This window comes from Actinia tenebrosa, unplaced genomic scaffold (assembly GCF_029948245.1).
Source record: "Actinia tenebrosa isolate PJP-AT-01 unplaced genomic scaffold, QUT_ActTen_1.0 PGA_scaffold17__23_contigs__length_9995812, whole genome shotgun sequence".
Lineage (NCBI taxonomy): Eukaryota > Metazoa > Cnidaria > Anthozoa > Actiniaria > Actiniidae > Actinia > Actinia tenebrosa.
In genome coordinates, this window is record NW_028292577.1 from 4,544,836 (window position 1) to 4,559,046 (window position 14,211).

The 14,211-nt window shown below is 37.0% G+C and overlaps 1 protein-coding gene across 1 annotated transcript; it reads left to right on the plus strand.

The window, feature by feature from the left end:
• The first annotated feature begins 1,732 nt into the window (after positions 1 to 1,732).
• On the plus strand, positions 1,733 to 14,200 carry LOC116302794 (uncharacterized). The gene is made up of 5 exons (XM_031712164.2): positions 1,733 to 2,001; positions 6,862 to 7,197; positions 7,882 to 8,037; positions 9,570 to 9,812; positions 11,114 to 14,200. Exons 2-5 carry the CDS (start codon positions 6,895 to 6,897, stop codon positions 12,701 to 12,703), a joined length of 2,292 nt encoding a protein of 763 aa, XP_031568024.2. The 5' UTR covers positions 1,733 to 2,001; positions 6,862 to 6,894; the 3' UTR covers positions 12,704 to 14,200.
• Positions 14,201 to 14,211: the final 11 nt, after the last annotated feature.

The following is a 14,211-nucleotide window of genomic DNA, read 5'->3' on the forward strand; positions in this document are numbered from 1 at the left end:
TCAACCAAATTACTATTATTATTGTCAATTATTATTATTATTATTGATATTATTAATATTAGAGTTATTAATATCTATTATTCATTTCTCACTTTGCTTATTCTCATAATAATCGTACAAATCATATACAAAAATTAATTGTTTAATCAAGTAGAAGATTCAGGGTAGAAGATTGTAATTGTAAGAGTTAAATTCGGGCTGCACGCAGGCTAAGCTTACAGTCGTAAGAAAATCAGTCGTATATCAAAGTTTCCATTAACGTCATTATCATCATTATTATTTGTAATTTTATTAAATAATGCAAAAAAATATGCACTTATAACTAACTCTTCTTAGATTTAAAAACACCAATCTTTTCCGTGCAGATAATTTAATTCCGTTTCAAACGGTTGACTGATATGCGAGAAACGGATTTGTATCAATAAAGGTCACTTAAGTTCAACGACGCAAAACGCGCTAAAGAAAACGCATTTTAAATCAATTTAAAAATCCTCTACATGACTGAACTTGTCAATCAAAGTAGTTAAACTCAAGTCTTTAGGGTACTACACTAACAATGTATTTTTCAATGTTTGGAAATGCATAGCATTTCTGTTAGTTTATCAGGCCAAAAGTCATGGTAAAGTCAGTTACCACGGTTTGTCGGCACAAAATAATTTGAGAGTGCATTCAAACAAAAAGTGTGGGTCAAAATCAGATGTAGCCAAATTTCTTTGCTTCTACTAGTTCAGTTATAGTATGATTTGTATATACACACACACACATATATATATATATATAAGAAATCTGTGAATCAATTTTCCGTAAAACAGTGCTCAATACATCGATAGAAGTAGAGCAGAATATTTGTTTGAGAAGAAAAAGTCAAGACAACATTTTTCCCGACAAGCCTGTTTCGTGAATTGCTTCACTCTTCAGGGGATTTAAATCCCCTGAAGAGTGAAGCAATTCACGAAACAGGCTTGTCGGGAAAAATGTTGTCTTGACTTTTTCTTCTCAAACAAATATATATACATATATATATATAGTAAAGATTGGATTAAAGACGAGACATGTTCACTATAAACTCGATTGCAGAAACGTTGTAGTATACATTTATACATTTATACAAATACCTAATGAGATGCATATTGTAATTTTACTTTTTTAACCCTCAAAACCAATTGATTTATAATCTGTAGGATGTAAAACACAAGAATAAAATATTATGACGTTCATTGAATGAAACAAATAATAAATAAAGCGAGTTTTCTGTTTTGCATACCATTAAATATACTGAATAAATTAGGAATTTGTATTAATGTATACTACAACCTTTCTGCAATCAAGTGTATATATATGTATAACTATTTTTCTAAATAAATTTGTATTATCATTATTCTATAATATAAATAACCATCATTACAAATACCAATATGTATCTAAGAGCGAAATTATTAGAGTCAATTGATATCGTATAATAACAGTAAGAATGATCTGTAAAAAAAAAACTATGAAAAAATTTATCTGGCATTATATTAAACTTTTTGACATATGATATAATATAACTCACATAACTTATATAAACTATAATACTTTTAATTATGCTTTCAAATTGGGAAAAAAAAAAAAAAAAAAAAGAAAGAATAAAGAAAAAAAGAAAAGAATCTTAGGAAACATTTCCCACAGTTCCGCACGGTACGAGAACGAGAACGAGGGTCCGTGAGAGATTGGGCACTAGCGTCTTCCTCGATCAGGGAATATGATGTTGGGTGGCCTTTGTCCTTTTCTCGATCACTGAAAATATCACCTCGAAAACCACCAAAAAACTACGAAAAATCGAATTTCAACCCACCATACTAGTGAACGTAATCTCATCTGGGTCTTCTGTTCAGTTATTTAGGGCCAAGGTTTAGAAATTTTGGTAAAAAATCGGAGATTTCTGAGGGTGTCATTTCGCGCCATTTGTGGAGACGACGCTTAACTTATCTTCGGGAACAAAATTCGAAATTTATCTGGAAGGTAAGAGAATATCTAGATAAAACTTATTTTTTAGTATTTGGTTTATTTTAGCTCATAACATTGACTGCAATAATTGGCTTTTGGAAGACACAGGTATCCCATTTTATAGGGATTTTTTGTGGTTCATCGGGAACCCTGTGCTTGTTATCTAGTTGTTTTTATTGAAGAAAGGAGAAGAAAACTTTAAACATATCTTGGACTTTTCTCATTTATTTGGCATTATCATTATGTAAAAATGTCCCTCGTGTCGTATCGTTTAAGATGGGTAGCGTTTTAATTGAGGATGGGCAAAAGCTGAAGAGATTTAGGCGGATTCGAATGAGTTTTTAGTTATAATTCCATTTGACTTCGATATTGCGGCCATGCTCCCTCGCCCAACGATGGATTTTACGAACCAAACAGTAATAGCTTCTTATGAGTATTATTTTTTTTCCTTGTATGATTTTCATTTGATATGCAATTCCTGCTAAGTTAGTAGTTCGTAAATTGGAGGAATTAAAAAATAAATTTCATTATTTTGGGAAGAAATTGTAAACTAAGATTTTGTTAGCTGCTGAAGCTATCCGCCATTTTCTTCTTGGCATATAATTTTACCAATTAATTTGCAGTTCTGGATAATACTAATAGCAGTTTTAAATTATTTACTCTTCACACTTTTACATGTGGATTATAAAGATTTTAAAAGTTTTGTTTTAAAAAATATTGGAATTTAGCATATACCAACTTGTGTACTTCCTAAGAATGCGCACGCTCATTGGTTAATTGGAGGTGAATATTGTACTGATATTCACCTCTGAATATCGGAATATTGAGTCAGCAACAAAATGGCATCTGCCGGCAATCGTTTTGCTACATTTTCCGATGTGGAAATTGAAAAAATGAAAGTAAATGCCATTCCTATCAATACTAAAAAGGCAACGAAGTATGGCCTAAAAGTTTTGCTAAAAGTTTTGCGTGAATTTGTCACGCAAACTAAAAGTTTCTGTTTGTTTGTTTTTATTGAATTATTGTATATAAAAATATGTTACTCTGTACAAAAGTTGGTATGTAATATATAGAGTATGAGTGGACATGTTGTATCAGATATACAACCATGAGGCGTAGCCTAGTGATTGTATATCTGATACAACCACAGGTAGCCCAAGCTTGGTTTCTGTGGTGTCCTGTTATAAGGAAATGTATGGAGATTCATCAAAAATTTCAATAAAATCATTGAAACGTGAAATAAAGCCACGAAATGTTACCCGATCATTGAGAAATAGCACTTCTTTCGCTCTGCGTGGTTAATTTTTTGAATTTAGCCCGTTTTAAGATTTTTTTCCCCACCAGTAAGAAATAAGAGAAGGTTGGAAACTCGAGTCCCAAAAGTGAACCATCACAGGTCTTTGAAACCTCGTACGTCTTCGAATTTTCTTTCCAGCGCCAAATTTTAGTCATGACCCTTCTCTCACATCCCTATAGAACCGAGAAAGAAAGTCGCATTAGAGATTAGTCTTCGCGTCTTTAAGCCATAAAATTTGCCTGTATTCACATACTACCTCGCTTGTTCTGTCCCGTACTTGGAGCTCACTGTACACCAGTTCAACGGATTTCTTTCGGCAATCGACCCGAGGTCACGCCGGAAGAAATACTTTTGTATCTTAGGCTGTTAAAAAATACACTCACCATAATTTTGAAGAAAGATTATAAAGTTATAAATTATAAGTTAAATACTTTTGTATCTTAGGCCGTTAAAAATACAGTCACCATAATTTCGAAGAAAGACTATATCCAAATCCAACCCGGATTTACGATACGAAGACTTCCGGCGTGACCTCGGGTCGATTGCCGAAAGAAATCCGTTGAACTGGTGTACAGTGAGCTCCAAGTACGGGTCAGAACAAGCGAGGTAGTATGTGAATACAGGCAAATTTCATGGCTTAAAGACGCGAAGATTAATCTCTAATGCGACTTTCTCGGTTCTATAGGGATGTGAGAGAAGGGTTATGACTAAAATTTGGCACTGGAAAGAAAATTCGAAGACGTACGAGGTTTCAAAGACCCGTGATGGTTCGCTTTTGGGACTCGAGTTTCCAACCTTCTTATTTCTTACTGGTGGGGGAAAAAATCTTAAAACGGGCTAAATTAAAAAGATAACCACACAGAGCGAAAGAAGTGCTATTTCTCAATGATCGGGTAAAATTTCGTGGCTTTATTTCACGTTTCAATGATTTTATTGAAATTTTTGATGAATCTCCATACATTTCCTTATAACAGGACACCACAGAAACCAAGCTTGGGCTACCTGTGATACAACACAGACACAAATACTGTATATGACTTATCAAACGTCTAGGTTAGTTCCTTTGTGTTTCACTAAAATTTTCGAAATTAAAGTGAATTTGGCCAAGAAAATCCAACTTAAAGTTTATGCAAATGAACACAGTTTTGTATCAGATTTACAACACTCTTCACGGTCATGATTTCTGTTGTGTTTTCCTCATGAATTATTCATGAGTTTGATAAATGCTAAAACTCAGTGAATATGGAGAATATTTACCTCGCCGCTCGAAGACTCGCGTCTCGGTAAATATTATTTCCCAATATTCACTTCGCCTTCGGCGAAAAATTGATAAATATATTATCTACAAAAATTAACCCACAGCTTATAAAAAATAATGCACAGCTTATATATAAACATTGTTACAGAAAATGTATTCTTAATAAATTCATCAAAATCCTTCCTTAATCCTTTGAATTGAATAACATTGTTCAAATACAGCATAATATTTCAACTTTTTCCATTTCCTAAAATACCACTGTGTGTTCCTTGATCAAAGACTTGGCATCATTTCATCATTAATCAGAATATTCACAAATATGAACTGTAGAGTAAAGAAGGCTTATAGCATGACACCACAGAAACCAAGCTTGGGCTACCTCGGGGCTGTTAACTCTCCTGGATAAACCGGGAGTCTCCAGATTTTGGACTGTATCTCCTGGTCTCCAGATTGGAGTCTCAAATCTCCCGGATAATCGCCGAAGCTGACCATTTCTTGTGAGAGACGACTTTCACAACCATAACATTCCAATTATTTTGTGTTGTTTGTGTTATTTTACATCGCTAACAAAATCAAAACATCCCTAATAAACTGTTCTTGCAAGCAGGCCATTGTAACTATAAGCGATAATCTGATTGGTCAGAAATAAACCAATCACATCAAATGTTACAAAGTGAATGACGTCTTTTCGCACGCTCTTTTCCGCTGTGACGTCATGTCTCTTCCCTAGCAATTCTCCAGATTTGAATATCTTGGGGGTTGACAGCCCCACTACCTGTTACCACTTCGACAATGACACTGAAATAAGGCTACCCTTGAGTAAATGCGTAACCAGAGTATACCTAATTTATTTGATAGACAGTCATCTATTCCCAGTTCTGTTGTTGCGATAATGTCTCAATCAGCACTTAGCAATTGAAACAGTGGTACGATTCTGCCTGGAATTGTGATTGTATAATTCCAGAAAATACCATACCCCAATTACAGAGGAAATTAAATATTCTGGAGGGGAGAGGGGTCACAGAAAAAAACAAAATTATGAAGTTTGTTTGGAAGAAAATTGGAAGTTCTTTGGGATAGGGGGGTCCTTTTACAAATTCCCTCCCTGCTGGGGATATAGACATTTTCTGGAATTAAATATGATTTTGAAAGATGAGAATATGTGGACCAGCATAGCACTTATGAAATATAAGATATAGAAATATAGATAAGTTATAGTGCTTGGGAACAAGGTTATTCCGGGCGCCCTTTGAAACAAACTCGGAAAAATTAATTTCTGACCTCACTGGGAATCGAACCCACGACCTTTGGAATTGTGCTACCGATGCTCTACCAGCTGAGCAAGAGGTCAGACTGAGAGCAGGCCGGGGTGAAATAGATGTTAGGTCCCGGTAATTATGATGCAAAGATGAGAATATGTGGACCACGTAGCACTTATGAAATATAAGATATGAAAATAAGTGTGAACAAGTGAGCAAGTGTGAACAAGGATTTACAAATCAAGGCTATCCACATTGTTTCAGACTTTATATATATATATATATATATATTTTTTTTTTGACTTTGTATTTGTATACTAACAGAAAGCAGCGCTTCTTAATCAATAGCACAAAATCCTACAATTGCTGTTACAATGAAGTATCTTTTGGTGGATGTCAATCACAGTGTTTCATGTACAATCCACAGGCATGTACCCTTGAAAGCTTTGCGTTTTCTGACAATGTCATTGAAACTCTTTGATGTCTATGAATACCTAATTCTGTAGTGATAGAAAATATTACAATTTCTCAAATGGGTTTGATAAGTAATGTAACTCATAAAGGTAAATTTGTAGTTTCTTTAAAAGTTAAGAGGAAATTTTTTTCAATAACGAGCAATAATGGCAAAAAGCGCCAAAAACTAGACTTTCATATGAGTTTTGATCCCAATTTTTGTTTTGGGTTAACAATCAAAAACTTTTTTAAACAGTTAGAAGCTGATGTACTATGATAAAATGTGTGTTTGAAGTGGTATTTTCAATTGTACAAGGATATTTTGTTGCATTTGTGTTAGAATGTTGCTTTGTCAGGCTTTTTATAGAAAATATATGGGAAATAAGAACAAATGAAGGCCTAAACCTCATTTCCAAATAAAATTTTTGCTTTGGGTTAACACTTTGATTCCACTTTCATCGGTCATCTCCACTTCCAAACAAATTAAACTTTCTGAATAACAAGATTTTAGCCTTGTACAACAGCCTTTCTTCAAGAAAATAGTTTTTGGTGTTCACTGCTTGAATACGAAAAGAATTCTCTCTTAATATTCAATTCTATATTTTTAGTATTCTGGTATTGCTGAAACCAATTCTGACAAGATGGCAAGTGTAGGTAATGTTGGCAATGGAACGAATGAGAAGGAAGCTGTAGAACAAACAGTTGAAGGACAAGACCTAGCGGGAACTGCTAAAACAGATGTTGACGCAGAGACTCAAATAGCTGCTGTCTTAACAGAAATGCAGAATGCAAGTGAAAACATTGCTGTAGTGGAAGCAGAGAAGCCAGCAGAGAAGCCAGCAGAAAACAACCAAGGAAACTTTGAACCTAGTATTGCAGTGATAATGCAAGATGAGACGACTGGAGCTGCAGGACAACAAGCCAATGGTAATCGAGAAGGACAGGTAAAGTAATAATATTATTTTATCTTTATTTAGCCAGGGTGACACATGACAGTTGGCAATTTACAGTAGCACTGATAAATTTGTAGCCTTCTATAGATGTCTAACATCTCTAAGGCTCAGGTCAAACATCGAACTTCACTGAGGCAAACCTACTTGAAACAATGGATAACAAGGTGGCTTCTTTGATGTGATAAGGTTTGGCTCATGTGAAGTTCGACGTTCGACCTGAGCCTAAGTGAGATGGGATCACCATTTTTATTGGTCATCCAAGCTACTGCGAAGGTCTTACCATTTGCAGATAAGTTTGAGTGTGGATACTATACAGTCAAGGATGGTCTAAACATCGACCAAAACTGACAACTGCAGAGAATTCCAAAAGAAATGAATCAATGCAATGAACAATACCTGCAAAAACAAGGTTTCAGACATATATTACAGCCATTCTCAATCACACGTGCTCTCTAGCGATTGTTTCTGTAGCGAAGAAGTAGATTTTGGCAATCAAAGCGTTTCCATGACATTCTATAGGCACATGCCCTTTTAGCTTTGCGTTTTCCAACAATGTTATGGAAACGCCTTGTGATTGACATACCCAAAACTTAATTCGTCGCGACAGAAAAAATCGCTAGAGGGCGAGTGTGATTGAGAATGGCTGTAAATGTTTTTTCAAAAATATAATTGAAGGTCAATCTAACACAAGATCAAATAGAGGTGATGCAGTCAGGTCAGATACCCAGTCAATCCTCTCTCTACTCTCTTGGCAATATTGTACTTATATTATCTCCAGACATCATGGCATCAACTGGTGGGCTTACACCAGAGCAGATCCAACAGATTCAGGTAAGTCCTCTCTTCCTCTTGCTATGTCTTAAAGTGTATATCAAGGGAAAAAATATTTTCAAAATCACTTATATGTGAACAGGTTGGTTGCAGTATTTTTGTATGTAGACCTCTCCTTTCAGAGATACAAACATTTGAAATATCAATATGTAAATGAGATGAAGTAAATTCAAGAATGGGTTACATTTTGCAGTGTAATTTACAACAATTGTTCTGAAGTGAAATAACCTAAAAGTGTACAAAGCCATATATTTCAGTTATAAGGATGATTTGCAAATGAAAAAACAGCAGTACCTTCCATAACAGCATTTTTGTATAATAAATTAGTCTTGAATTTACGTCATCTCATTTGCATATTGATACTTTAAATGTTCATATCATCTTCAGAAATGCCATATTATTTTACTGTAAATGTAATAAACGTGTTTGCTGTTATCAGTACAGGTTCGTGAAACTAACCCCAAACACTCTTAACCCCAAACACTCTTTTTAATTCGAACGTTGTTTTCTCTGTTAAATTATTTTACTTTATTCGATTTATTCATGCTTGTGAGCACGAACAATAGGCACTAGTTAAAAGGGAATCAGATGCGTGTAGTTTTTACACGTAGTATCGTGTACTCAACGTACTTGCGGCCACTACACGCGTAGGAGTGTACTACACTAAGTCTACTACATGCGGTTTGCACGCGTGGAATGTTAAGATCCCCGCGAGCTGTACTGTATCTCCGAAAAGAAAATTTCACATACGAAAATAGCTGCAACTATACTACTACGCTATTCACATATAAGTGATTTTGAAAGAAAAAAAATGGGTTGCCGACTTCTATTGAAAACCCTGGATAAGTAGCTTTCTTTATACTCAACATGTACAATCATTGTCAATGAGCCGAAGACTCGTATGAAATACATTTGAGTAGTCATTATTTTGTGCTTTGGTGAGATTTGGCAACAAATCGAAGGTAGAGTTTGAAAGTTGCGGTGGTAATCAGTTGGACAACTAAAAAAAACGTTAAAATGATGTCACAAATAGAATCTCTCTGAAAAATTCAGCCTGCTTTCTGTGGAATGAAAGGAAGGAAACTTTGGGAATTTGAGGAATTTAGCATTAACTAAATTATTGACTATTATTAGCATTTTGCTCCACCAGAGCTTGGAAGAGGTTAAGAACAAATAAGTCAAGCAATGTAATAAACAAAACAAAACAAAACAACAACAAAAAAAAACGAAACCAAAAAATAAATAAATAAATAAAAAATAAAAAAACAATGTTTGTGGCATTTCTTTTGTTATTTCACGTTAGCCTCACATCCAAGATATTTTTATATTATCTATTATTTATTATTATCATTATCATTATTTATTTTATTTTATTTTATTATTTCTTGAGAAGGGTTCATTGTAGTCATAAAAATGGGTAGGAAATATTTTGAAGAAATGTCCATTTAAAATTTAGGATTATATTTTCAGAGGATTATTTGGCATTCCTAGACCTCGTCCCTAATGTTTTGTGTTTCTGAATCACTATCTAGGAAAGCCAAGCCAATCTTTTTGCAGATAATGCACAGGAGGGTTCTGCTATTAGTATCAATCTTGACAGTACTCAGAAGGAAGGAGAGGGTACTACTGCCGCAGCTAGCGAAGCACCCAAGGCTCCTACCGTTGCTGCCACTCATAAAACAGCAGAAGCTACGAGCACAACTGCCACTGCTGTCACAAAGGAAGCTAAAGAAGACAAACCTGTGGAGAAAAAAGATGAAGGAACTAAAGAAAAGGTAGAGAGGTGTTGAGTACACAAAACAAAGTGTTAACTTGTACTAAAACTAATATATCAACTCTTGTAGTCTGTGTTGCGTGGTGGTCTTGAAGAAGGGTTGGGGAGGGGAACCGCAGACCGCCGAGCAATTCAACACAGGCTTGTATTCTTGTCATGCATTGGTTAACATGCATGCGGACCATTAGATTTTTGGGGGGGGGTTTGGGCAATTTATTTTGTGCGGGAATTTTTTGTTACGCCTCATGGCTGTGCAGGATTTTTTTGGGCATATTTTGGAATTTTTTTCTGGCGCTTTTAAGCACTATTTTTTCATTCTTTACCACCCCCCCCCCCCCCCCCATCAAAAAATTAATGGTCCTTCCCTTACCAACAATAGAACTTTGTAGCTTCGTATGCAAATTGCCCATTTCAGATCACATGACATTCCCTTGAGAATTGTTCTTTTATGATAAACTTTTTAAAAATTTCAACACATGAAAGAATAGACTCCCAAGAGTGACATCACAAGGTCTATAAGTAAGAGTTAATTACTGAGAACGGAGGCAATAAGCCATATACATCCCGAGGGTCGCTAGGTATTTTATTTATCAATTGAGAAGGTTTTCTATCAAATGTTGCTCATTATAAATGCGAAGTCTACATATAGTTATTAGGCAGATTAAGATTCCCGTTTTTCCTTCCCGCAAACGGCAAACGTGACCACGTTTTCATTGTTTCCCTACATTTCACTTTACCTTTTGCAAACCTTCTCGACAAAGACAAGTATTCTTTTGTTTATCTACTACTTGGAGATTTTTGCGATTCCTTTTCACTAATTTTAAAGAATTTTTTCACTAGAATGTACGCACTAAACCCGTGAATAATATTCAGTACTAATTGGTAGTAATTCATACAGAATCCTTTGTTTCCTATTGTTTGATTAGAGTTTGATTAGAGTGCAATAGATATTAGACTAATACACTTTAGTAGACCCTAATTCCATTGTTTTCTTTTGTGTCTATTTGACTATTACACGTTGACTAGTATTTTTTATTTCACGGGTTATATGCCTTCGCTCTATCACTATTTAGTACTAAAAGCTAGTATTTGTTTCACTCTATCATAGTCATTGTTATTGTTTTTGTTGTTTGGCCACTAGGCATTCGGTCGGTCGGTCGGTTGGCTTGCTCCATTGATCAATTGATTGGTCGATCAGTCACTTACGCTGTAGTAGATCGACTGGTTGACTGATAGTTGCTTAAGGCCTGCTGTATGTTAATGACAACTAGCTTAGCTTTATTTCAACATCATTTATTTCAGAGCGACACAGAAAAGGCTTCAACTGCTGCCAAGAAAGATGCTGACAAACCAGCCCCTGAGACTACAATGGATAAAGGCAAGACAGATTCTACTAAAACTACCCCTGAGCAAGGCGAAGCTGGCAAAGAATCTGAACCTGCAGAGAAAAAGAAGGCTAGTACTGTACGTCCAATAAAGAAAAGATACAGGGCAGGGCAGAAGAAAGATGACGAAGCAACAAAGACTGCTGATGACGAGAAGAACGAAGAGAAAGAAAGTGAAAAGAATGGTGAAGAAAATAAAGAGAAAGAGAAAGAGGGTGAGGATAAAGCTGATGGTGATAAAGAGGATGGAAAGGAGAAGACCATGAAGTGTCCTAATTGCAGCGACGCATTCTCAACCAAGGAGGAGTTAGAGGAACATTCTAAGACTCACAACAGAAGAAAACGTGGAAGAGCACCCATTAAACATACCCCGGAGACCCCCCCTGTTTCCCGTCCAAAACGGGCCAAGAAGCCTGAGTCCGAACAGGGGAAGGAGGACAATTCTATTCAGTGCGAGGTCTGTGGTGAATCATTTTCTGCCGAGAATAAACTCCGTAAGCACCTGACGACTCATAATGTCAACAAACGGCTACATTGTGATGGCTGTAAAGTACCATTCGCATTCCAGTACCAGCTGGACCGGCACGTGCGTAGGAACACGGGGGAGGAGCCTTACAGCTGTGACCACTGCTCCGAGACCTTCAAACTTCGTTGCCACTTCAACTACCATCTTCGTCTTCACAACCCCAAGAAGATTCACCAGTGCGAGCACTGTGACAAGACCTTCAATACATTCGCCAACCTAAAGGGCCACATCCGCATCCACACCGGCGAGAAACCTTACAAGTGTGAGTTTTGCGAGAAGGCGTTTACAGAGTACAGCAGCTTAGCGAAGCATCGTCGCGCACATACCGGCGAGAGGCCATTCAAGTGCAACCTGTGTGTGAAGAAATTCTCGCAGTCTGGTGGCTTGAAGGTTCATATGCGCGTGCACACGGGAGAGAAGCCTTATAAGTGCGGGGAATGTGAGCGATCCTTTGCCAAGGGGTACAACTTGAAGACTCACATGAGGACGCATACCGGCGAGAAGCCATACAAGTGTGAAAACTGTAGCAAGGTGTTTTCCCAGCACAGCACCCTCGTCCAGCACATCCGTCGACACGAGGGGAAGATCCCTAAGACCAAGACCACCACGGCACAGCAAACCACAGGAAACCCAGAGACGGACATAGTAGAAAGCCATGAAGAGACTCCAGTCCACGAGGAGATGGAAGCACAAGTCATTCAGCAGGCTGAAGTGCCGGAAGCCAACGTGCAGGAACAAGAGGGCGTCATAGAAGCACAGGCTCAGCAGGAAGTGGAGGCGACGAAGACGATCGAGACAGCCGCTCTGGTTGCCCTCCAACATACGGTCCCTCAGCAGCCCAATGAAGTCGTACTAAACGGGAGAACCGAAGCAGAGCAAGTGGCTGCTCTACAGGAAGCCACCCAAGCAATACAGATGCTTCAGATGCAACAGCTTGTTCATCAAGTAGAGGAAGTCGTGTCACAGACAGGTTTTTCTTAGTTATCTAATCCTTATTTTATCCGCACTTTAGTTAGAGACACTCGCAAATTCAGATATTTCCGTCCGTGCACCAACGTTGCCCCGGACGTATTACCCACTCTGAGGTTGAAGAAAAGACTGGGTCGAGTTGGCATTGCAGTGCATTGTAGGGCTGTTCTAGCGGACAAAATAGACGCCATCTTGGAAATATGAAACCCTAAAAACAGTCCCACAATGCACTGCAATGCCAGCTTGACCCAGTCTTTACCTCAACCTCGGAATGGCTAATTCTACATGGGAACAACATAACATAGGACTACTGTTGTGCAATAGGATAGAACGTTAGCGTGAACCAACTCTGACCCTTGTGGGATCCCATCAACTTCTATAAAGTGTTTTCACTCACGTCACATGGCAGCCATATTGATTTACCAAACAATAGAAACTTTCTGCTCAAAATTTGCATAAAATAGAGTTCAATTCCCAGAGGATAGAAAATGTATTGTTTTGGTACACTAACATGGCCACTGTGACGTCACGTGAAAACGCTCTAGTCATATATTTTGCACATTTTAAAACTGTTTTTCTCATATGTACAGGGTACGTGCTACTCCTTAAACTCCTTGAATTTAATTCGCGTTTTCAAGGGCACTTGAAAAGCTCTTGAATTTTACGATTTTAGCAAAACTCCTTGAATTTTTGCTTCGATCATTACTTGCATAGTTCTGAAATAGATCTAGTCAGAAAGATCAGAAAATCTGAAAGTCGGCCATGTCCAACCACCGTGTAAAACCTTGGCATAGTTAACTGAACATAATCCTTGAAAATTCATTTTTGGGTCCTTGTATACTCCTTGAATAGTCCTTGAATTTTAAGTTGTTACCTCAGCACAAACCCTGAATCGTAATTGTCATCTTCATTCATTTTAGTGGTGTGTTGGCCTGTTTATTGACCAACATTAGTTAGACTAATTTAAAGGGTGTTTCTGGCAGATACTGGGTGGCGTGCAAGTAACCCCAGCACACGCTAACTCCCAACGATCCCGAGAGAGGGGGATTGGTTGAGGGGTAGTAGAGAGCGAACCGAACCATCACAACACGTCAAAGGAAATCCTTGATAGAGCGCATGCAGTAAAACTATGAAAAAGCAAAAAATCAAAAAAAAAGTTGATACTGATAAATAGCTATTTAGCGACAAATAGTTGCTAGCAATCAACCAGAACTTTCATCATACAAAGACATACACAAGAGACCATTTGTGTCTTTTGTTTAATGAATGTTCTGGTGGAGTAATAGTAACTATTAGTCACTAAATAGCTAATATTTGTCAGTATCAACTTTGTTTTTATTTCATGGTTTAACTGTATGTGCTCTACCCTGCAGTACCTACAATTATTGTATACCATTATTATTATTTAGTTTTTTATTAGTAAATTGTAGTGGGCGTCATGATCTGCCTCTTTATCCAAAAGCATGTGAAAGCAGATCACTTGTGAATTAAAAAAACAACTTTTTAAAATCTCGTGTTCT

Bases quoted from the DNA above. Each gene is read 5' to 3' on its own strand.
- LOC116302794 (XM_031712164.2), top strand. From the start codon at position 6,895: ATGGCAAGTGTAGGTAATGTTGGCAATGGAACGAATGAGAAGGAAGCT. The intron at 7,198-7,881 runs GTAAAGTAATAA...ATATAATTGAAG, and splicing joins ATGGTAATCGAGAAGGACAG to GTCAATCTAACACAAGATCA. The intron at 9,813-11,113 runs GTAGAGAGGTGT...CATTTATTTCAG, and splicing joins ATGAAGGAACTAAAGAAAAG to AGCGACACAGAAAAGGCTTC.